General features: G+C 43.1%; 1 protein-coding gene across 4 annotated transcripts in view; it reads left to right on the top strand.

The window, feature by feature from the left end:
• The first annotated feature begins 1,297 nt into the window (after positions 1-1,297).
• Positions 1,298-24,246, top strand: part of L3MBTL3 (L3MBTL histone methyl-lysine binding protein 3) — a 78,512-nt gene continuing 55,563 nt past the window's right edge. The window contains exons 1-3 of one of the 4 annotated variants that reach the window (XM_066547027.1): positions 1,298-1,378; positions 11,343-11,454; positions 23,998-24,109. In XM_066547027.1, the coding sequence (XP_066403124.1) occupies positions 1,302-1,378; positions 11,343-11,454; positions 23,998-24,109 (301 nt within the window). In that variant the 5' untranslated portion in view covers positions 1,298-1,301. The other 3 variants (XM_066547028.1, XM_066547029.1, XM_066547030.1) reach the window with 3 other exon arrangements.

Here is a 24,246-nt window from a genome sequence, read left to right as displayed (position 1 = left end):
TGATATTCAACTGATACTTATTACTGGCTGCCTATTAGAACTTATCATTATTTCTGTTCTAGTAATTTGGGCCAAAGTTGGAAGTGTAATTGTAGAAGGGAACATGTATAAAAGCAAGACAAAACTTGGTCATTGATCATTACTGGGATTAACAAAAGATGTATTGAGTTTTTAGAGTTATTTTAAGACATATATAATTATATGCCAAACTATCAAAAATTCAGAATTTACTTTGTCAGTTTTTGCCTTTAGGACAGAATGACTTTAGGGAGATGCTGTGTGGTCTGAAAAAAAAATGACGATTAGTGTAATTAAGATTGTGTTCTGTGTTCTTTTATACTTTGCCTCAAACTGCATATATGTATGTATACACAGTTTTGAAAATATCATATTTACATCTGATCACAATCCTCCATCCTCCCTCTTTCCCAGTACACTTAGGCCTCATACAGGTCTATGCTGTGTAATGTTCTTTTGCTAACAGATCTCTTTGCAGGTGAAGTCCATCCTAGGCATTCCCGTGAAATAACAAGGGCCTTCAGTTTTCACTGTTTTCTGAACCAGGATCAGAAAATGAATGAAGGCGATATTTGTCTTTAGGAATACAGGGCACTGATGGAGAGTATTCAAGCAGGTGGCACATCTGAGACTAGTTTTATTTTGTGAGCTGGCCAGGTTGTAAACCAGACGAGGCCCATCACAAGGAATGTGTGCATACCGAACGCACCCGTATTTCGGGAGCGCAGGAGGAGCCTGGCTCAGCGATGCCTGCCTCAGACCGTCTGCTCGGGGATCCCCTCGCCGGCCGCGGCGGAGGGCAGCCCCTCTCCCGCAGGACCCGCACTTTCCTTACTGGTGCCCAGCTGTTCTGCCTCTGCTCCAGGTCTGTTCTGCGCAGAGGATGGGGCCAAGAGCCACAGACAGGCTTTCCCGGGTTCCCCGGCGCCCACCATCCGACCTCGGCAGCACCTGGCGGGACCCTCGAGGACCGGACCTCCCCCTCCCCGAAAAGTGCGAGGCGTTATTTTTGAAAGCGCCCAAAATAGCGCGCGACTGCTGCACAAGTCTCCTTATTATTCCTCCAGCGTCGGCAGTAAATCAGGGGGAGGATGCACCTCCGCCGGAGCCCTTGTCGGCAGCCGCGTTTTCGGTGAGGGCGATGCCCGCCGGCGGTGGCGGCTGCCGGGTGCCGGCTGCGGGCGGCCGGGGCGCAGCGGCAGCGCAGGCGAGGGAGGAAGAGGAGCCGCGGCGGCGGCGGCGGCGGCAGTTTCCCCTTTCCCCAGCCCTGGCTCCGCGGGCGCATGCTCACTGTGCCCGCAGCCCTGGACCATATTTGTCAGGACTACTCGAGAGACGGAGAAAGAGAGAATTTGGGGGGGTAAGGAGCGGCGGGTTCCGATCTGATCCGCAAGCCGTTTAGGGAGCCGCGATGGCAAAGGCTGGTGACGGGTTTTAATTTTCCCCCTAGGTGAGGATGAAAGTTAGAGAGAGCGCGAGAGATAAAGGGAGAGACGCACCTCCTCTCCCTCCCTTACGAAACGTATCTGGGGAAGGGGAGGGGGGCTTCTCCCCGACCACCTCGAGCAGAAAGGATGGAAGTTAATGCCGGGTAAAGTGGGCAAGTGACTCGCAAGTGGCTGGGGAGCGGCTGGGGCACCGGGGATCTCACTAAATCATAAGTGTACGAGTGTGAAAGAGGAACAAAAGAAAGAGAGAGGTGCCTGGTATTTCTTTTTCTCTTCCCAAACACATGAAGGGAGTACATGTATATATATATGCGCTGTATATTTATATACATACACAGGCACGCACGCACGTATGTGTATGCACATATATATATACACGGGGGAGGGAGCTGTGGAAATGTGTTTGGGGGGGCCTTTTTTTTGGGGGGGGGTAGTGGGTTCCGAAGGGAGGGGGAAGGGAAGGGGAGAGACATTTTGCAGACTTGCCCCACCAATGAGCTTGTCAGTTGGCTCCATTTAATGACACTTACGGGGCACCGCCGTGCTGTTGGGAACAATGTGATGCGGGTGCCGCGGCCGGGCGGCGGGGGGAGAAGGTGGGGGGGCACGGGTGTGCGTGTGAGCGCCGGGCGGGGAGGGAGCGGAGCGGAGCGGAGGGAGGGAGGGGGCTCGCTGCCACCCGAGCCCCCCCTCCGCAGCCCCGGCTCTTTGTTCGCACAGGCTGAAGGACGGGGAGAAGTGCGGGCTGCGAGGGGGCAATGCGCAGCGGAGAGGGGTGCGAAAAAGGGTTTTTCGGTCGGAAGCGGCGAGAGGTGGCGGCTGCCGGGATATACCGGTTGAATGTGCCGTGGGTCCCCGTGTGCGAAGGCCTCTACCAGCGCGCAGCAGAGAGTTTGTATTTTCCGTCGCTCCTGCACTTTGTGTGATTGTGTGCGAGAGATATTTAAAATATAATCATCTCCCAATTTCCGCCATTTTGGGGAAAGTTTGCACACACATACACATACAAAAAAAAAAAAAAGGCAAGCTTGTAGCAATTTTTTTTTTTTTAAGAGACGAAAAAAAAAAGTCTTTTGCTCGAGTGCTCAGTTCCTGCCTCTGTGCGGTGCGTGCGCCGCGCTCGCTGCGGCAGACATGTGAGGCGGCGGGGGAACGGCCCCTGCCCGCTTCGGGCTGCGTGCGGCGGCGGGGGCCGGCGCCTGTCACCGCCGCCGGCTCCGCGGGCCGGCCTCGGGGGGCTGCCGGGGGCTGGCCCCGGGGTGCCGGCGGTGTGTGTGAGCGCACATACACGTGAGTGCGTATTTTGCCGACGACGGGGGCAGAGAGCGGGGGGGGGGCGGGGGGCAGGCAGGGGCAGGGAATAGGACGCGGCTTTTCTGTTAAGTTGCGCGCTCTCGGCTGAAGTGCGGCCGGGGTGGGGGAGCGGCCCCCCGCGCACACGCCCGTCTCTCCCTCCCCGTCTCCGCAGCCGGTGCATATAACAACAGGATATAGGCACACTTGTTCTCGCTAGTGCGTGTGGGGCGGTGTTTTTTCGGTGGGGGGGGTGGGGGGCGGAAAGCGATTTTTTTTTTTTTTTCGGTGGTGGGGGGGGGAGGGAGCGGCGGCCGACGGGAAGGCGCTCCCGCGGAGCGGCCGCCCGCCCCCGGCCGGGGCTTCGGAGAAGCGGCCGGGGCTACAGCGCCCGGGGCGGAGGGCGCCGCGTCGGGGCCGCAGCGGCGGCGCACGCTCCCCACCCCCATGGTTTTCCCCCCTCCCCGTCGGAGCGGGCGCACGCGAGAGCGTGAGAGAAAAAGTTGGAGCGCGGGGCCGGGCGCTGGCGGCTGCGGGGCCGGGCGGGGGCGAGCCCTCCGGGGAGGTGGCGTGTGCCGGCCCCTCCCGCGGGAAGGGGTGACTTCTCTGCCCAGGGATGCCCGGAGATCGGCTGCGAGCGGCCGAGGAGCGAGCCCCCGCAGCCCCCTAGAAAAAAAGAGAGCTCGCCTCCCTCCTCCTCCTCCTTCTCCTCCGCGCTGGGGGAGGGGAGGAGGGAGGAGAAGGTAACATTTTTTAAAATTTTTTTTCCTTTCCACTCGGAGGCAACCTCCTTTTCCCGGATCCCGGTCCCGGGGGGTGGAGGCGAAAGGGGGGGTGGGAAGAAAAAAAAAAAAAGTGAGGGACCCGGTAAACAAGCAGAGTCCCTCTCTCGTTGTGCAACTTCCTCAGGAACACTTAACACCCAGTTCCTCTCCCACCCCCGCCCGCACCGCGCTCGCCCCCACCGCCGCCCCCTCGCCGGGGCAGGGGGGCACTCTTCCCCCGCTCTGTTTAATTGCCCGCGGCGGGGGCGAAGGATAAAAAGGCAAATTCGGGAGGGAAAGGGAGAGACTCGAAAACCGCTTTCCCCGAGCGCTCCTCCCCAGGAGCCGGGCGGGCGCTTTTGTCTCGGCGGTTCTGCCCGAGCCTGGGGAAGACGCGGACCTGAGCCCGGGTTTTCTCCAGAAAGTTTCAAGTGCAGCAAAAACACGCCGCAAAACTGGCCAAGGAGGGACCTCTGCTGGTAGGCCGCGGGCTGCCGGCGCGGGGAGCGGCGGCCGCGCCCGCCGGGCCTCGCCGCAGCGTTCCGGCCGCCGCCGCGCTCCGCCGCGCCGGGCGCAGGGACAGCGGGCGGGCAGCGGCTCCGGGCGGGCCCCGCCGGGGGCTCGGCCTGCGCGGGAGCGGCGGGGGGCGCGCCCTGCGGCCGTGCCGCTTGTCCCGCTCGGGAGCGCGGCGGGAGCCCCGCGGTTTTCAGGCTCGAGGAGCGGTGCGCGCGTTAGGAGGCCCCTGGAGATGCGGCAGCCTCCCCCCGGGGCGTGAGGGTCACGGCCTCTTCTGTGTCATTTAATTACCTGTGCTTCAGCAGCGCGGTGTAAAAGCTTTACGGCGAAAGGCAGCGGGAGTTACGTTTTCAGTTTTGTTCTATTTTCTTTATTTCTTCCGTATAGTTGAGTGGCACTGAACCGATCATTTTTGCTGTTTCTACTCATGAATGGATGCTCGGTCGTGGGTGCTAAAAATCAGGTGGTGAGCATAAAGCTCATGATATAAAAAGTTCAGCCTATATCATTTTAGGAAATAGTCTGTGCTCAGGATTGTAACACAGTTTTCTTAGTGCAAATCTTAAAGCTGTTCAGGAACCAATGCTTTTTACCAAGAAAGTTACCACGTTCCCAGAAGTCTGTATGATGAACATCTGTACGAGAGAAACTCCCTGAAAGTAGTGGCTGAAGGCAGCAGAGTTTTCCGCTTTTATCCGGGTGGTGCCGGGTAGGCGTTATTTCCCGGTGAGACTTCAGCAGCTTTGGCTGTGGTCCAGTTGGTCTCCTGAACTGGTGCTCTAGTGAAGGTGGCTGAAGCAATCCTCTTGGATGGTCCTTCTTGTCAGTTGGACAATGAACTCTGGTTGGTAATGTACTGTGGTTTAGTTTGTGGTGTGTGTTTTCCCTTCAGTTTACTGAGGTTTTTTAGAGTATTACTTTAAAAGTTTCAAGCACTTGTGATGACTTCTTTTCCTCTAACTTGTTGAGGGTTTTTTTGGCATCACCTGTTCTGTGAAGAGAGATGGTTGAGTTTTAGTGGGCTGTTGAATTTAGTCTCATCTGTTTTTTGATACTGCTGGTAGGGAGGATGATGGATTGTGAGTGATGGGTGTGAGGAATCAGTGATGAGCTGGCATGAGCCTTACTGAAGAAAGCAGTAGCATGTGTGTAGTCATAGCTTGTTAGTGCTCCAGTAGTAGGACTGCTCATCACAATGGGAGATGCCAGCAGCTCTTTATGAATGGGGGAGAAGGGAAAGTCTATAAATGCAGTAACCTGCTGCATGTATTTAGGAGCTAGAAAAGGTGAGCTAATCATTTATGAACAGTAGAGCTTATGGGAGCTGATAATAACTGACAGATGAGGAAGAGGTGGGCATGAGTCAGACAAAAGGGATGCTCAGATGTATATTGAATTAACTTTGGGTAGGAAATAACAATTTGAAACAGGTCAGGTGATAGGAGGTGTGAAGATTCAGTGCAGGCAGTGTCTTCATAGGGGAAGGAAGAAGGAACAAATAAACAGAGAAGTTGTTTGTAACTTTCTGTGCCTGGTTCAAGCACTTAAGAGGATTTAAGACACAGGATTTCCAAGTTGTTGTGTACAACTCTTACTATCTGAGTAGGTTGAATCTCCACTCAGGCCTGCATGGACAATAGCAGAAATAAGGGAACCATGAAAGCTTTGCAGAGGAAATACTTTTCTAGTGTGAGGTACAGGCTGTTTATAAACAAGGAAAGGCTGTCAGTGGTAAGTTTCATTAGATGACACAATAGCTTTGGTATTGGGTAACTATTATTGTAGTGTCTTGTGGATATTTGAAAATGAGGCAGTAGATGAAGGCTGTGTGTAATTGTTACCCAGTCTCCAGCAATGGTACAGCAATAACTGTGTTACCTTGCTGACAGAGACCAGACTTGGATGAGGACGGCATGAACCTCCTTTAAGCCCTGGTGCAGACCCAGGCTTCACAGTATTTTTCAATGCTTTTGTGGTCATATTCTTCCTGTAGGAAAAAGGTTTAAAGCCAAAATATTGGGAAACAGGAGTGAACATACAGAGTAGCCGTGGAGCATCTAGTAGTCAGAAGAGTAGCAACAGATAAAAAAGAGTAAATAATGCTAAGGGGACATCATCAATAGGAACTCTGGTCCTTTTCCTGTTGCAACCTTTGAGTGGCCAAGAATTTTAAGCTGTGTCCCTTTGTGAATACATATAAAAGCTATATCTCATCTTTAAAATACCTTGCTTGTAATAAACTTCAAGAGCAACAGGCAAAATAGTGACATTTGCTCAAACAACTTTTCAACACAGAGAATAGAAACATGGCAGAACTAGCAGTTTCCAAACAATGAAAAATAAGATTTTTGAGGAAAATGGGTATCTGAAAATACTTCTTTTAGTGAAATATTACAATAATTAAACCTTTAAACAGTACAAGAAAAAACACATATTAAAATGTGGTGGGTAGCATCAAAGAATTTTACCATTTCCTGCACTGTTCCTGTTGTGGTTGTTTTTCTGTAAGTGAAGAGTCTGGTGAAAAAATATCAAGGGTGAGAAAGAGGCCAAGTGTGAGATGTGCCCAGCTCAAAGAGAGGACTGTGAAGAGAGAAGCAAGGCTCACCCCAGTGGGTTTACAGTCAATTGGCTTTGCTTTTGCTGTCATGAAGCTCGAACTCACTACTGTTGTCAAATATAGGGAACTTACATTGCATGGAGTAGTTCTGCTTCATGTGGCTTTGGGAGTGTAACAAGTCAGTGCTGGTAATATTCACATTCTTACATGTTAAATAAAACTAAGCTGAGTATCCACTTGTCCCTGGTGTCTAGAAGTTGGTGTATTTGCAGCTCTGGTACACAGAGTTGTTCCCTTCAGATCCACTTTGTTTTCCTTATTTACTGGATATGGGAAAATGTGCCCTTATAGCTCATGAGTTCTACACCAGGCAGCCTTGGAGATGTCCAAAGTAAATGTATACAATATGAGGACAAAAATGCTAACCTGTTGCCTTTGTTTCTGAACATCCATCGATGCTGGTGTCACCCAGTCCAGTGAGGAAGAGGGACCATGGCTTGCCTGTAGAAGGATATTGTCTCTCTTGGGATCTCTTTTTCCTTTGAAACTCACTCTTGGTGTCACTTGCTGTGATCTCCTCTGGGTCTGTGTTCCCAGTTTTGGGTCTCCTCATAGGAGTTATCAGCTGGGGAGAGGATCAGTATGGGGAAAATCTGCTAGGCTGTCTTGTCGTGGCAGCTACAGAAATCCTCAAAAGTGCAAATAGAAATACACAGAGATGCATAAGAAGAAATGACAAATTAGTGCAGACATGTTATACAAGTCTTGCAATGATGACTGGTGGCTTTACTGCTGAACTCTTTCTGCTGCCCAGTGACCAGTATTGAGTTGACCCCACTGGTTAGAAATCATACAGGCATTTCACAGTTAGCATCTCAGATGTTAAAAATTCGGGTAGGGGTCAGTTTTTTAAAGCACTGACTGGAAGGAAGACTCCTGTTACTACTTTCTGATGTATTCACTACATAACCCTATAATTACTTCAAAAACTACTTGTAAGTCTAATTGGCATATTCTGTCCTGCTTCTTTGCTTTATATCTTTAGACAGTCTCTCACCAGAGGAAACTATCTAATTTTTAGTGCTGTTATTCTCAGTAAGTATCTCCTCTGTGAAGTGCACATTTATCATTGAACCTGTTGGTAAAAATGAAGGTTTTTCTAAAGGATGTATCTTAATCTTATTAAATGTGCTTGTTTATTTTAGTGGCTTTATTACATATGTCTGAAACAAAGTTAATGTTGAAATATTAATATGCAGCACACTTCTCCTACGGCTGTGAGAACTGAGGTAGTTACATCCCTAAAGGCAGATTCTGGAGATGCTTTTGGAAGACGACTGCTCCAAGTACTTACTATTATGTCCTTTCCTTCACATTAGGTGGCATTCACTGACAGGCCCCTTATTCGTCTAGTATTTTTACTACTTTTCTGGCAGTGCCGTAGCAGAAATGATACCAGATGAAATCATTATAGAAGGAGTTATACTAGTTCAAAGAACTACATCAGAGCATTAAAAACAAAAAAATTAAAGGTGTAGATAAGACATTCTTTAGTTTTCTTTGTTCTGAGATTTAGATGTAGCTATTGCAATGAGTTCTTTCTTTTTTAGTACCGCGGTGCTGTAACAATTTTACTGGTCTGTATCTTGTTTCTTGCTATCATTACTAGAGGGATATGGGCTTATCTTTCATCTGTTCAAAGTCAACAAAGCTGGAAACAGATACTTTGTTAAAAGTGATTCCTTTTTGTAAATTAATTTCTATCTGTGTTGCCCTATGACCTTTTCATTCCCACCAAGAACACTTCTGAAGGCTGCAGAATGTGAAACATACACAGATTGTGCCTTTGACGTTGAGTTAATTTCAAAAGGAAAGCAATAATGAATGTCTTTAGACATCTCCAGAATGTATCATTATTGCTGCTTGTTACCTGAGGAAAGTTTCTTATGTGCAATTAAGTCAGAATTTGTATGTTTTCTTGAGACAAGTATGCCCTGAACATTTCTGTTACCAATTTTTCATTACCTTTCATGGTTTGCTCCCTGCCTAAGTAGGCTAGACTCTTTCAGCTTCCCAGCCCCCAAGTAATTTTCGTGTCTGTAATGGGAGTGGCACTATGGGAGATGGCAGCATCTGATGGAGCAGCTGTGCTGTCCAATGCTCCTTGCTCTGTGGTACAGCAGCTGCTGAGAGGTAGCATTTCTCCACAGCCTTCCAAGTCTTTTCCCAACTTCTGTCATACCTTCTGCAGAAATCATTGGATCATGTTTTCTGTAATAAACCACAGGAGGGTTGAGTGAAGTGTCCTCTAAATAGAATGATAATTTAAGATTACTTAGAGACTTCAGTTAATGCAGAGCACAGCTTTGTGTTTGCTTAGCCAGGCTAATCCTGGGGAGCTTGTTCCACCAATGTGCTTGAACCAGCATGTTTTGTGTCCTTAAACCTTCACGGGTGCCTGGAGAGATCCCATTTTTTAGCTACTCCTTAGCAGCTTGGGTCTTGTGTTCTTGAGGGAAGGCCTGTGCCTCTGCCACTGTGCTGCGGTTCAGTTTGCTCAAGCCTGCTTGAATTGATTTGCAGTCGTACCTGATACTCAGATCAAGCAGAGATCCCAAGTTGTGCTGCAGGAGCTTGCCCTGAGGTAGGGTGGTGGATTTGCCTGGGATTGTAAAAGATGAGATCTATGGCTTTGGGGAATTTCTTCTTAGTTTGCACTGAATTTGTTTAGATTTATTGATGTATTATAAAATGAATTTTTGTACATTTTTGTAATGGTTTTCAATACTTTCTCACAGAGAATTACCTAAAGGTGGGAAAGACACATTTAATCATTTGGTTCTTCTCACTTCAAACTTGTCATGCGAAAAACATGAGGTTTGCTCAAAAAGCATTCTGTGAGCCCTGCCTACCTTGTGAAATAAAGGGGAATGCAAAGGCTTTTACTCTTAGCAGTGGATACTGACTCAGGTCCAGCTTCTGTTATCTTGTTGATAACTGTGTAGTTGCTGTAGTATAATGAAAGAACTCATGGAGAAAGGTGTTCCTCACTTCTGCTAGAAATGAAGAGGAAACCAAGGAGAAATGAAGGGAGTTCAAATTGTGTACCCCAAACCAAACTAGTATGTGTCTGTAGTGGGGATGTTACAGTGATTGATACTGTTTTTCTGATGAATACAATGTAAATTCAATTATTTTTCATGCAACTAAATTGAGTTAATTTTTGTTCCTTTTTGTTATGGTTTTCAATAATTTCTCACAGAGAATTACCTAAAAGTGGGAAAGACACATTGAATCATTTGGTTCTTCTTACTTCAAACTTCAAACTTTTTCTCCTCAACCTTTCAATAAAACGCTTCTAGATGACCAGAGTTTACTTCTGCTTGGTTTGCATCTTTTTCTGTTATTGGAATGAGCAAATAACACCTTTTTGTTTGGTTGGTTGTTTTTTTGTTTGTTTGGGTTTTTTGGGTTTTTTTTTTGTGAAAAGTCAAGATCTCCAGAAAGTATTTGCAGATTCAGAGTGGGACCTAAGTTAGAAATTAGGCTTTAGAAAACAAGGTTAAATTTTGAGGAAGTTCTCTATCTATTTTATTTTCAAATACTGATACTTGAAGCAAAAGTTTGCAGTCTCCAGATGGGGTATGAGGCTTAAAAAGTATTCGTTTAAAAGTTCAGAGAGTTTACATTCCAAAAAGTTCAGAAACTGCAAATTTCAAAAGTAGTGAGGTTTTGCTAATAGTTCACAAACAATGACAGCTAATTTTGCCACAGATTATTTCAGCTGCTAGGCATAGTGCGGCCGTTCTTCAGAAACAAAATTATTAAGTCAGATTCCACATTGCACAAATAGTGAATTAGGTGCCAGGCCACAGATTAAAGATTGCTGGGTTTGTGAGAAGGGGAAAGGAAGAAGTTGGTGGCACTCACAACTGGCTGCTAGAAACACTTGCAGTTCAGTGCAACTGATGGTGACAAGTGGTGAGCTGAAGCCGGGGGTCAGAGGCAAATGCAATCTACTTCTGTTGCTTGTGCGAATTCTTTATCACAGAAAGGGATGTCCAGATGCACTATTTTTGAAGGCTAACATTATATTCTCTCCACTCACTGTTCTGAAACAGAGGGATCCAGTAAAGTCAAGTCTTGCAAAGCAGTAGGTTTCTCTGGTGTGCTTCTCTAACATGGAAATAAGTTTTAACAAATACAATTCAAAATTTATATTTATAGAAACAGATGAAGAATATTCAAGTGTCCTGAGTCAGACCAGGAAACTGACAGTTTCAAATTAATTTTGAAATTTTAATTTGAACTTGGGTAAAGCATTCACATCAGCATGCTATCCAATATTAAGGAAATCCGGTTCTGCTAATCAGTGCTTAGTGTATTTATTAGAGGCATGCAGTCATGTCTTGCCTTTCCTAGAACAGATGTTTTTAAATGTACTTGACATGTTTTCCTCCTGTCAATTTATTTGCAGTTTGAAATTTTTCTTTTCTCTCCAGTACAGCCCCATTGCCTCCTAGTGTGTGAAACAGGCATTATTTTCAAAGTTTCAGAAAGATTTCCCCTTACTTTCATTACATCATGTATATTATCAGCCTTGTCATCAGTTGTCCATGTTGCCAGTGTGCAGAGGGAAGCATTTGATACAAATCTGTGAAATGCATTAGAAGAAAGACCTGATGATATAAGCATTAAACCACTTACAGAATTTTCAGATAACCTTTTTCTTTTTTTTTCCAGTACATGCATCATGAATGAATCTGCGTCTAGTGGAAATGGTCAGGAGTTTGATGTATTTAGTGCAATGGACTGGAAGGATGGCATAGGTACTTTGCCAGGAAGTGACCTAAAGGTAAGATATGTAATTTTTTCAATAAAAATGTTAAATGACAAAAGGATGCATTTGAAAAGCTGGTGTGTAGGTATCTGCTTTTATGAATAAAACATGAATCTGCAGTTCTGAGTTAAGAGACTGTAGCCTGTTAGGTTTTAGCTCTGGAGTTTCTTGATTCAGTTTGTGGTGCTGGCACAGACAGCCGTCATCCCTGTAGGAAGGCATAAATTAGCACTGCCTCACTATACAGACAGAATTAATCAAATGCACAAAATCCCAAAGAAATCTCAAAAGTGTGAAAATGCAGTCCACTTTGAACATTATATTACTGTATCACTAAGAATTTTCATACTGTTATTGACTCTCACAGTCCTACATTCTTAGGTCTTTTTATTTCTAAAAATAGTTTATTTTTGCTATGCTTTTGTCATGTGGGTGCCTAGAAAGATGAATAAAGTGAATGCTTCTGAACCAGTTTCAGTTTAGACATTTGAATTATATCAGAGTAGTAATTTTGCTTACATTTCTCACACCAGTTGAGTTTCCTGAAGTGAATCACAACTCTTTTGTTTTCAGTTTCTTTTTATTTATCTGTCGTCAGAAGGTATCATTTGCTGTGCTTGCAATTTTGATATTAGAGATTGTCCTGTACCTATTTCCTCTTGATTAAAGTCAATATTTTTGTATAATTAAAACTAATGTGTTTTGCTTGTAGTTTATATTTTGAAAGGAATCTCACAAGAAAATATGTGGCATTTAAATTTTTATCTTTTGGTATCTGATAGGATTTCTATTGTTGAAGTAAAAATTTAAAAAAATGTTTGAAATTTGGGGCATACATGTTGTGAATGTGTTTTTGTGTTGGTGTTAGGTCGTTTGTCTGTTTTGTGGGCCTGTCTGAATTTTTGCTTTTAGTCACAGAACAGTAGAATAAATGTACAGAATAATTTTCTTTGCAGAGGACTTCAGGCCATCACCCAGACTGAGTATCCCAGGCGTCAGGGCGGGTTAGATCAGGTTGCTCAGGATTTGGTTATCTGCAGGACTGGAGATACCACAGTCTCTCTGGGTGACTTGTTCCAGCATTTTTCTACACTCATAGTAATTTTTTTCCTTTTATGGATACTTTGTTGAAATTTCTCCTTTTGTAGCTTATGCCTGCTGCCTCTTGTCCTTCTCCCCTGCACATCTGAGAAGAACCTGGCTCCATCCCCTCTATATCCTCCCATTAACTGCTGGAAGAGTGCAGTAAAATCTCTCCTGTTCTTAAGACTGAGCAAATGGATTCACTCAGCTTCTTGCATGTCATCTGCCACAGCCTGTACCTGGTTTGGTGGACTTGCTGCAGTGTGAGAGTGCCTTTCTCCTAGCAGGCACATCAGTATTCACTGGAGGTGAATGGTGTGTTCCCCTGTCCTGCTGGCTGCCCTCTTGCTCAGGTAGCCTGGGGTGCTCCTGGCCACCTTTGCTGCCAGGGCACATTGCTGACTCATGTTCAGCTCACAGCTTTTCTGCAAAGCTGCTCTCACATAGTCAGCCCCTGCTCTGAACTAGTGCACAGAGAGGCTCTGTTCCAGGTGCAGGGCCTAGTGCCTGCTTTGGTGGACCTTCATGGCATCTTGCTAGCCCATCTTCTTCAGCTTATTGAGGTCTAGATAGACCAGCAACCCTGCCCTTCAGTTCATCAGCCGTTCTCTTCAATTTCATAATTTACTTTTCCTGCCTGTACTCATAGAGAAGCCTTTCTTGTTCCCTTTGCTAGTTTATTCTCTGGCTGAGTTTTGGATTTCCTAATTCCATGACTGTACACTACAGCAATATCACTACATACCTTGTCTGTGAAGTTTCCTTTTCCATGTTCTGCTTACCTCCTTTTCCTTTTTGAACTAAGTCAGGAGTCCCTGGTTCATTCAAGTTGGCCTTCATCCACATTTGCCTAACTTCTTGCACATTGACATGCCTCATTCTCCTGGTGTGACATCCTTGGAGAGAGAGAGACCTATTTCCTGGGCTTGTTACCCTTTAGAACAGTGTCCTGTATGATCCTGCCAAGCAGATCTCTGAACAAGCCAACATACACCTCTTCTGAAGTCCAGGGCTGCTGCTTCATTATTTGTTTCTCTGCCTTCTTTCAGGATTTCAGACTTCATCATGTCATAGTGATGATGATAGCCAAAGCTGTGATAAGCTTCCACATCCCTGAACAGTTCTGTATTTTAAGTCCAGGCTTTCAAAATTTCTTTCTATTTTAATATGCAACATTGTGTGAAAGGGAACCATAGTGTTGCAGTGTTTGTGCAATACAAAAGGGAACAGTGCAGGAAAATATAATAATCTCATCTAAATCACTGGTTTGTCCTTTTTTCAATTGTGGCTATCCTATGTTGTACAAAACTGAAGCAAAGTTAGTCACTAATGAGTAGAGGAACTGAAAGGTTTCCATGGGAAGAAGTGAGGGAAAGGAGCTGGGAGGTAGCTAAGGGTAACTTCAAGAAATCATATAGATGATTCTTAATTATGTTGCTTTCAGGAAAGCATGAGCTTTATTTTAAGGCTGCTCTTTTGTTGCTTTTTTTTTTGTTGTTGTTTTTGTTTGTTTGTTTGGGTATTTGTTTGTTTTTAAAATTTATTTATTATAATTTGGAAACATACATATTTGATTTTTGGACAGAGATTCTTTCTTTGGTCCAAGCATTAGGGGAGGTGCATTCAGAGATGCAATAGTAGTCTGCCCAGAATGGTGAAATATACAGAGTATTGGCCAGGCAGCTCCTTTTTGGGTTATTATTTGGGGGGTTGTTTGCTGGTTTGCATTTTGTTAGCTACAAAAGCAAGGGGTTGAAGGGATGAAAGGGATGAAATTGAAATGGAGCTATTTTAAGACTGACTGAAGGAAGAATATTTTCTAACAATGTAGAATTATTCCAAGAAGGTCACTGTACAGGGGAACATCAAGATTCAGTGAGAGACTAGGTGTTCACACAGATACCAAAACCAAATTGAGCTGTTAAAATAGTAAGGACTTTTAAGCTTTTATGATAATGGTAATGACTCCTCTTTCAAGACTGATTCTAAATAGTGATGGTTAAAATGGTGACTAATCACTTGAAATTGTAAATGTGATCATGGAAGATATGGTATGCTCTATGTGGAATTCTCAGAATGGGTTTAATGAGGATTATTTACCTGAACTCTCTTGGTCACAGAGTATTTTACATTGTGTCCTGAACCTAAAGAAAATGACCTTACATAGCACTTACTTAATGTAAGCTTGTGTGTGTCTTTCAAAAATTGTAATAGACTTGTTCCATTAAAGGCATCAAACCATTGTTGTGTATTGTGCATTGAAATGCACTTGAAAAATCTGATGAAAACCCTGTAATAGCAAGATACTTAAACACAAATGTTCTAGTTTTGCAGCTTGGTAATAGATTAGAGTAATCTGAGTCATTTTTTTAACAAATAGTAAGCGATAGCTTAAATATCCATTGTAGACAATGTATTGCTTAATTTCTCACGTTTAATCTTTTCTCTTCTTAAAATGTTTGGAGAAATTGAACAGTCAGATTTGGTAAACTGTATTGTATCAGCATAATAAGTTAAACCTATACCAAAATATTGAAATGCTGCTTTTTGATATCAACATTTTAGGGAGTTACCTAATTGAAGTCCTTATTTTTAGTTGTATAAATAATATAGCATTTGCTTGTCTTTACTGCTTGCATGATGAAGTGTCATGCTTATTTTAACGTATGCATGTTTTAAGAAATCTCTTTTCTTGTGTGCTTTATTAAAATCAAGCCTGGGGTTATCAGGCAAATATATATGAGCAACCATTCTTTTTAGAACCACTTAATTTTTGTGAATATGAGTTCCTGAATGGTGAAAAGTTGGTAGAACACTATTGTAAGCAGAGCACAATGTTTTTGAAACATTTAAAAATAACTTTTCTCAATGTTTTCTTAAATTTCTTAAATTTAACTTTTCTTATGGTACAGAGGAACATCTAAATCAGGAATAGATACTTGGATTATTTCTTTTTGTTGTTTCCCAGTCTAATCAAAATGAGGGAGCAAATCAGATACCAAGTTTCTGTTCTCAGCCATGCCACAGTCTCTTATTCCTGAATCTGTTTCTATACCAGAAAAATGCTGTAAATGTTATTTTCCTATGAGTTTGGGCACTGTTAATTCTCAGGGTTTTGTCACATGTAGTTGGAGAAAGCTGTGGAAATACATTCTTATAGAGACTTTGTTAAAAAAATCTTCAGCAAAAATAGTTAACACTCCTTGAACACTGCTTTGAACATGCTGTGTGACAGATAAGTAGTGAGTAGTTGTGGAAAATGCTAGAATTTCAAATTACATAGGGAATAGGGAGGATTAAAAATTGTACAGTATGATGCACTGAAGACTGTGAACAAAAATTTTAGCATTGTATATTAGTTCTTTCAATATGTTTAAATAAAACAGAAAACTTGAATTCCAGTAGAATTTAAAATAGTTTACAAATTACAGAATGCCTTCATGTGGCAGGCAAAGTAATGTATGCTCATCTGAAAAACATCAGTGCTTACCAGTTACTCTGCATGGTGTGAATGTAAATGTGAAACACTCCTCTTTTTTCTCTTTTTTTTTTCTTTTTTTTTCAAATCTCTGCTGAGTGCACACAGTAACACTATGGCTTCAAGATTTAAATATACTCATTAAATTGGAAAAGCTGTAATAATTTACAGTCACTTCCTACTGCAGTGACAGAAGTTTATGAAGTACTTCTTAATGCATTTTCTAGTGCTGTGTTTGGAAAGTGAGCAGTTATAAACTGCGTGGACAGAATTTTGGTTATTTCCAGCTTGCAAATTGTGCTTGAACATAAAGGAAAAAAAAAATTAAAATTTAATGATGAAGAAATTAACCTGTAAATAAAGTTGGGCAGCAAATATTGCAGGAAACCTGATAGAGTAGTGCATATGAATGGTGGAATAATGACCAGTGGTGTTTGGTATTTCCAGCAGTTCTGTCAAGAAGGTAAGAGTGTTTTGGATTGCTGTGTTTCTGAATGCAGGGGTGCTGCAGCAATTCAAAGCAGTAGAGTGCATCCTTCCACCTGCCTGTTCTGAAGTTGTGTTCCAGCTTGCCTGAAATAATTAATGATTTTAGAACAACTTATTTTCTCACACTGTTATGGAAACAGGGGTAGTGTCTCGGGCGATAACATTGCACTGCTTTTACAGTGCAAGGCTGTTCCTGTTCTCTCGTGGTGGCATGGGCTGCACTTTGAATCTGGAGAGGCAGGGAGGGTCCATGAGAGTGGTGTCCCTGGGAAACATCACTGGTAACTGGTTAAATCACTGCCGGGACTGGGAAGGTGCTGCTCCAGAGAGAAGATGGGTTCCCTTCAGGGAAGGTGGTAAGGAGTAGCCTAGGGAGCAGAAAACAAGGTGGATGGGGACTTCCTCTGACCATGTGTGAGCCCCAGCAGATCTACCCAGTGGCCTGGTCCTTTCCACATGAAATTAACTTTATTCTGTTGCAATCTACTGTAATTAATTAGCTCTTGCTCTGCTTCATTGCCATAGATTTCTGGTTAAAACTTTGCAATGTCATAAAATGAGTGAACCTTATGTAAAGAAAAGAAAGACCAAAAAAGGAAATTTCACTATTAAAATCATTAAAACTGCAAAAGCAAGAAATGCTGGATTTAGGTTTGCCTTTGGATCTTTATTTGGGTTCCCTCATGTGTATTCATGGTAGTCTTAAATGATCACATGAAATTTTACCACAAAGTCTTCTGTGCTATTTGCTGTAGATGCTGTTAAATTTGCAAACAACTGGGCAGAGGGTTTCAGGAAGGAAAAGGAATAGTTTTGTGACTATTGCAGGTAAATCCCACACAGGAACGCTTAGCACCGCACTTGTTTCTACCGCAGCTTTCTGCGCAATGCTGAACAACTCACTGGAACCAAATTTTTGGCAGGTAGCCATTTTTTTATTTGCTTGCTAGCTTGGGCTTCCCATGAGATATTAGTGTTTTGTATCTAGAAATACTCTGGCCAAAATAATTCGGAGCCAGGGTTGCCTTGTAGGTCAACTTCTGGATCAATAAGCGTCATCTTGGCAGGCCTTGACTTCTGGCTCTGTTGCTGATTTATGTGTCACCTTAAGAAAGTCTGTTTAGCTGCAATTTCCTACTCAAGTGGAGATAATAAGGCAGGCTGAGTTTGCAGTGTAGAGAAATCAGTGGGAAGCCCTCTGGTACTGAGATAATTCTTGAGCACTTGAAGTGGGATGGGAGGGGGTTTGGAAGAGCCTGAGGAGTGTCTAAGAATAAAGTAGATAAACATTACTGCAGATAGGACTGAGGTATTGGTATATACTGGGAAAATGTCAGTCTCTCTTTCTGATGGTACCTTAGCTTTCTGTTCAGCAGTGATGAGAGAATGCTCCTATTATTTTTTATTTTTGGAAGGATATAATTTGATAGCAATTCCTTCCTGCTTGTGCCTGCCCAGAAAGGAAAAAACCCTTTCTTTTTGGATGCAAATTGTTCTCTCTTCTTTGTTACTTCAGGATTAGCCTATTGCAGTGTTACTGAAGCATCTTAAAATCAGTCCAAAACTGGTGGAAGTGCTAGTGCTTGCCTTTCTTGCTGACAGCATCTTTCCAGTGAGAGTGGGTCTGGCCTTGCCCCTTGGTTGTGGTGAGGAATTTAATTTCTGCTGACTGTGATTTAGGGAGTCTAGATTCCCTGTGATCACTCTTAAGTTTGTCTTTTGCCATATTTGCAGAGTAGCAGTGTGCAGGTGGGATCCTTTCTCATGAGTGAAGAAGCAGAATTGGCAGGTGCAGAAACAGCACATTTCCCCAATATTCTCTACCCCTAAAAGAGTCAAAATTTTGTGACGAGGCAAGTGTAAGGGGTCACATGCTTACTGAGTGCTTTAAAATAAGCTGGGAGCAGAGTACTCAGAAGGATGAAGAGCTACCAAAGGGAGGTTGTTTCTTTTGTAAGTGGCTGAGAACAGAGATTTTGTTTCAGGAGTTACTTTACACTGCATTGTAACAGTAATTGCTAGAGTGCCTAAAGCTTTTTAAGATATGTGTTCTTTGTTGTACATAGGAGTTTTTTAAAAAAGAAAATAAACAGTCATTCTGCTTTCAAACCATGTAGAGTAAATAAGACTGGCTTTACTGCTTGAAGAAAGAGTATAAAAATACCAACAGCTGCCTCATTTTTCTGAATGCTATTCAGCCCTTGCCTGGGGCAGGGGCTCTGTGGAAAAAGTAGTATGTGATTGTGCATGTAAAGAGTGTATCACACACACAGGGAAGAGGGGTCTGGTTGAATGGACAAGCTCTGGCATTTAATAACTTATTCAACTTCAATAATATGTTATAAATAGTTTGGCATGTAGCAGGATGTGGTTGGACAATTCAATGGTGACAGACAATTCCTTCACTTTAAAAAGACTGTAAAATGCCAGGAAAGCTCTGATTTATTTGAGGAGTCCCACTGAAACCACTGTGACTAAATGGGGATTAACATCAAGAATGATGATAACTTTTTGCTAGCTAGAGATGAGAGTGTGGTTTTTGTATCACTGAAGTCCCAGGTGTCAGTCCTCTTGACAAACTGCTGTGGAATCCTGCTACTTTAAGCTTAGGTACTTCATAGGCATTAAGAATATTGAACATTTACTCAATTTACTTGTGTTTTGGATATTAAAAACTTTGCAGATTTCTTCTGAGAGTGTCCACAATTACTGTTGTGGTGTCAAGATATGTTTTGTTGCTGAAGTTCCCGTCAGAATGCAGCAACAATTGTCTTTATTGCAATGAAGTCTTTGTCCTTGTCTTGCCCAGTAGATGGTGGTGTTGGCTGATTTTTCTAATTTATTTTACAGCTCTGCATTAACATATGTGAAGGGTTTGTTCTTTTTTTTTTCCTCTTGCACTTCAGTTGTTCTTCCTTTTGTTTTTTTGGTCTATCCTCCCAAATAATAATTTTACCATATATAAAACAATAGCAGCTTTTATTCTGATTGGATACCTGTGGGTCTTTTACATTATTAAAAGGGCACAAGTAGCAGCAAACACTGATAGTTTGATCTGTGTTGCTCTGATCTGGACACATGTAACAGTGGGGACTTAATTTGAAACTAGATTGTATGCATTTGTTTCCAACAGGTTTGAGTTTTAAGAATTAATCTACAATATGATAAACATTTTGCATTGTTTGTGATTTTTGTTCATCCCACAGAGAGACAAATGCTCAAGATTACTTTTATGAAATGTGGAAAAGAGAACTGAAAGCCCTTTTAGCATTCAATAAGCCATACATAAAACCACAGCATCTTCCAGCCAGCAGGATAAGGCAAAGAACTTCCATTAGAAATGGAAATTCTCTAAACCCACTGGAGTTATGCTTTGTCATGTTTCCTGGGATTTCTGTGGTTCAGCGTAGCACATGGTGGGCAAAGAATGACAGGCTGAGCCAGAAGATGGAGAATGTTTTCATAAGAGCAGAAGGACTATGTGCTTAGCACAATAAAATTGAGTTTGAGGAGGTACATAATCCCTTGCTCCATCATATACCAAGAGAGCAAGTGTTGGGCTACTACAGCTATGTAATCCATAGGTTAATGTGGCTTAAGAAAAAATGGGTACAAACTGACAAGGAATACTTGGAAATTAAAATATAAAAGGAACTTTTTCAAGAAAGAAATTCAGGACTTTCAGTTCACTGGTAACAGAAAACCTGTCTTCTTCTGAAACATTTATGAAATACTTTGTGTGATACTATTGCTTGTAGTACACAAAGGCTTCATATTAGTGGCTTATACTTGTTTCAGTCCAGTGTAAATTTTCAAACAATTTTAATTTTTTGGAAAATGTTTATTGAAAGTAATTTTGGTCCCAGTAGAGAAACTTAGCATGTGGATGGACAGAAATGGTTCAGAAAATATTGATAATGTTTGATTATTATTTATTTAAGCCTTGGATTCCCTCAGTATGTTCATTATCTATTGAATGAATGAAAATTTTTCTGGAGATAAAATTGACAGTCATAAAAGCTGAAGTTTTTAGTATATCAAGGCATCATTTCCCGAGAACATGAAAATGTATCTCAGCTCTGAGTGGAAGGAATCTCTAATGATGTTTAAATGGAAAAATGGAAGCTACTGTTCATGGTCCTTGTGGAAGCTGCAGACAAGGCAGCTGAGTAACCTCTGTGTTGTATACTTACCTGTTAGCAGCTGGACTCTTCCTGCCAACTCAGTTGCAATATGTTTGCATTAAAAGAATTGTAGTTTCTTGAGCATGTGTGGTTTTGCCCTCATTGCTCGCCTGTACATGAAACATTGGAATTTAAATTTCCTATCCAGATGCTATATTTATTCCTGTTTATCTTCATGTGAATTTGTTCAGGAAAGCTGTTGAGGTTTCTTTCTCTTCTCTTCTCTGTTGCCGTCTGACCTTTTAAGACCATTGGCTTCATAGCATGGGACAGAGGATAACCTTAAGAGATTACTTTAAATTTGCCAACAGGCATCTGACAGAAGTCAAGTGGATTGAATTTATACACAATAAGCCTTATAATTTATTCTCTTTAAAACACTGAAGTGACAAAAATTGGTCTTTTTTGTGAGTTTATTTAAGTGCTTGGTTATGGCCTTTGTTTACATCAAGATTCACTGTTTGATGTAATGAAGGTAGATTGAAGATCCCTTTATCTAATGCAAATTTTTATGTTTACTTCAGGAGTTTTGTGACTTGAAAACAAGTTTTTACTTCTCAGAAAGCTATGGATCCATTCTCAGATGTTGGCTGCATGGCACTGTCACCTGCTGTGACATTTTAAAATGTCAAGACACCTAGGGAAGTGCCTGGGAAGACTGCCCTTGCTCTGTTTTGGCTTGGAGGAAATATTGTGATGAAACCTTTACTTTTAGGTTTTCTGTTGCCTACACTCTAAGTAGAAGAGGCTTACAAATGTGTTGAATTTTTTTCATAGGCACATAAACCACCATTAATCTAGATCCCTTTTTGTCATGCTTCCAGCAGCATGCACTAGTTGGCATGTTGCTCTGGCAGCTCTTATACTGTGATGACTTTGTGCAGCATGCTGCTTTGTACATCTATTTATCCTGTTTTTAAGCAGTTAACCTTTGTCACAAGCTGTTCATGTCTTTTCCTCCCCAGCTAAAACCAGAGTATTACTTCCCAGGTCTGAGGTATTGTTCTGGTTAGCCACAAAGAGCTTGGTGTATACATTAGTGCTGACACTGTCACTGGGGAAATAGGGAGTGAGAGCAGGCATGAATTCAAGTTTGCCTCCAAACAGGAGCTGGAGATCTCTGACACTGGTAAAGGCAAGGCTGCAGGCAAAAGCAGAAGTTACAGTAATCAGTGAGGCAGTACCCAGTTGGACTGTTGTGCCCTCCCTCCTGTTAAGGCAGTGGCAAGCTGTCACTCCCCATCACTGAGACCATCTTAGCATGGGTGCCTGGCTTTGAGGAGCTCCTTGAGGAGCTTTTCTTTAATGGTTCAGCTCTTGCTGCTGTTAACAGCCTCCAGGGAAAGAGTGGCTGGGAGCTGCCTTGCCTGCAGTCATCTGTCTTCCATTGTTTGGTGCCTGTCAGCAGTGAGCCCTCTGGAGCCAGAAGGGCTGGCAGGTCACTGCATTGCCTGGGGGGATGTCCTTGCATTCCACAGTAGGTCCCAGTGGAGGAGGAACATGTGTGTGGTGTCAGGGCTGGCCATTGGTTGAACCCTGCAGACACATCCCAGGTATTTAGGTGTCCCGGGACTGTTCAGAAATACCTTTGGTGCATGGATGTTCCGGCTGACGCTGTATGAAGGTGTGGGAGAGTGTTTCAAAGAGCTGCTCAGTAACCCTGTGCCCAGCCTGCTGGTAGGCTGCAGCAACCTGCAGGTGTCTTGGCTCATGTTCACAGCTTGCCTGCTGTGAGACAGCTCTTGCAGAGTTGGAGCTCTTGAAAGCAAGGAAGATTTTCCCTCTGACATCCACCTGTTGCAGAGGCAGCAAAGCACAAATAGCAAAAATGAGCTTAGCCAAAATAGGAACAAGACTGAGTGTGTAAGTCAGCTGTAAGACTCTTCTGAATAGTAACTCTACTGCTTTTCTGTGGTTGGAACAGCATGAATGTCTCTCCACAAACTGAAGCATCAGCACGTGGTGTTTGGTGCATTTGGTTGCCTTTCAAAGTTGAACTCATGGTGTTTCAGTCCAGATGGATTTATCAGCAGTTTGTCCATGCTTTCATATCTCTTGTGAGCACAGCTGACTGATAACAAGCAAAAATCTTAGCTCCAGACGTCTTATGGCTGTGTGAGGGCCTCTTCTTCCTTTCCTTCTCCCCAGCTTATTTCTTACCTGTTCACATTCCTTAGGGCTGGAAGGACTGTATTAGTGAAAGCACACTTTATATGTGTGTGTATATGGGGGATCACCTTTGCTTGCAGCCAGAATGGCTTATTTTCAGTACTGTACCATGGCAGGGTCCAGAGTGAGGGGGTGTGATGTGTTCAACAGCCTCTGGAGGCACAGAAAGGGTCAGTGTAGTGCCAGGCAATTTTTCCTGTTCTCGTTTTCCCGAGGTAAAGTAGCCTGACCAGAGAAAAAGAAATAGGCTTCATGCAATGGCCTTCAAGGAATATCCTCTCTGCTGGATGCCAGGGAGCTTTGAAGGACTCCCTGAGATGTAATTTTCCCTGTTGAAAGCTGTTGGTAAGAGCACCACGCTGATAAAGACCTGTTCTCTGTGGCAGAGGCACCCCTTCACTGTTCAGAGCAGGCGTCAGGGACAAAGCACTGCCTTGAGCTAAGCCCAGGTCACCAGCTGAGCCTGCAAACCAGTAGTGACTGGGAAACAGAATTATTTTCGTGTGGTAGTGCTGTAATCACTACAGCATTGGGAAGAAACTTTTCTGGCAGCAGGACGGCTATAACTCGCAGTGCTCCAGTGTAAGCACAGCATGTGGGGCATTGTTGAGCCTTGTGTCTGGCTGACAGTAATATCACATTCAGCATGTAATTAAACACCTCATAAACTGCCTTGAGATGTTTGTTTATGTGTGCTTTTTAGTGGAGAAGTACTGTGTTTTCAGGGGATGCTGAAATTTCTGTCCTCTGTGAAGCATTTGGTGTGTGATGTTCATTCAGCTCCCTTGTCCTCAGAAAGAATACTTGGTGTCTGGAGTGTGTTATTTTGCTGGCAGTGAAAAACATATGGTATGGGGTTGTTCCCATGAATTTCTGTTACTGTTTTTTTTTTTTTTAATATGTGTGTGTAAGTTAGATATTGGAGGCATCTGTATCAGTATCTATTGCAAATTAATATTTATAGCTGTCAAAATGAATGTACATTTGGCTTGATCAAAACAAGAACGGCTTGTTTTGAATTCCGTGAGGATAAGCAGAAACACATAGAAAATATGTGATGAGGACACCATATAAAAACTATTTTGAATAGCAGATACTTCAAGAGACTTCCAGTAAATTTTTACTATGCTCTGTGCTATTTGTTTTGTCTTACAGTTTAGAGTCAATGAATTTGGGGCCCTGGAAGTAATTACGGATGAAACTGAGATGGAAAGTGTTAAAAAGGCAACTGCTACCACAACCTGGATGGTTCCAACTGCTCAAGAAGGTCAGTTAAGAAGCAGTAAACGTTTTCTGTGATAGACTGTAGTTTCTTTAATGCATCAACTTTCCTTAAAGCTTGCATCCAAAGTAAAAACAATTTACTTACTTTAATGGACAAAGTATCTCTGATGAAGTAACCAG

This window comes from Molothrus aeneus, chromosome 3, assembly GCF_037042795.1.
Source record: "Molothrus aeneus isolate 106 chromosome 3, BPBGC_Maene_1.0, whole genome shotgun sequence".
Taxonomy (NCBI): Eukaryota; Metazoa; Chordata; class Aves; order Passeriformes; family Icteridae; genus Molothrus; species Molothrus aeneus.
The sequence above is the reverse complement of the archived record's forward strand: the minus strand, read 5'-3'. Positions and strand labels throughout refer to the sequence as shown.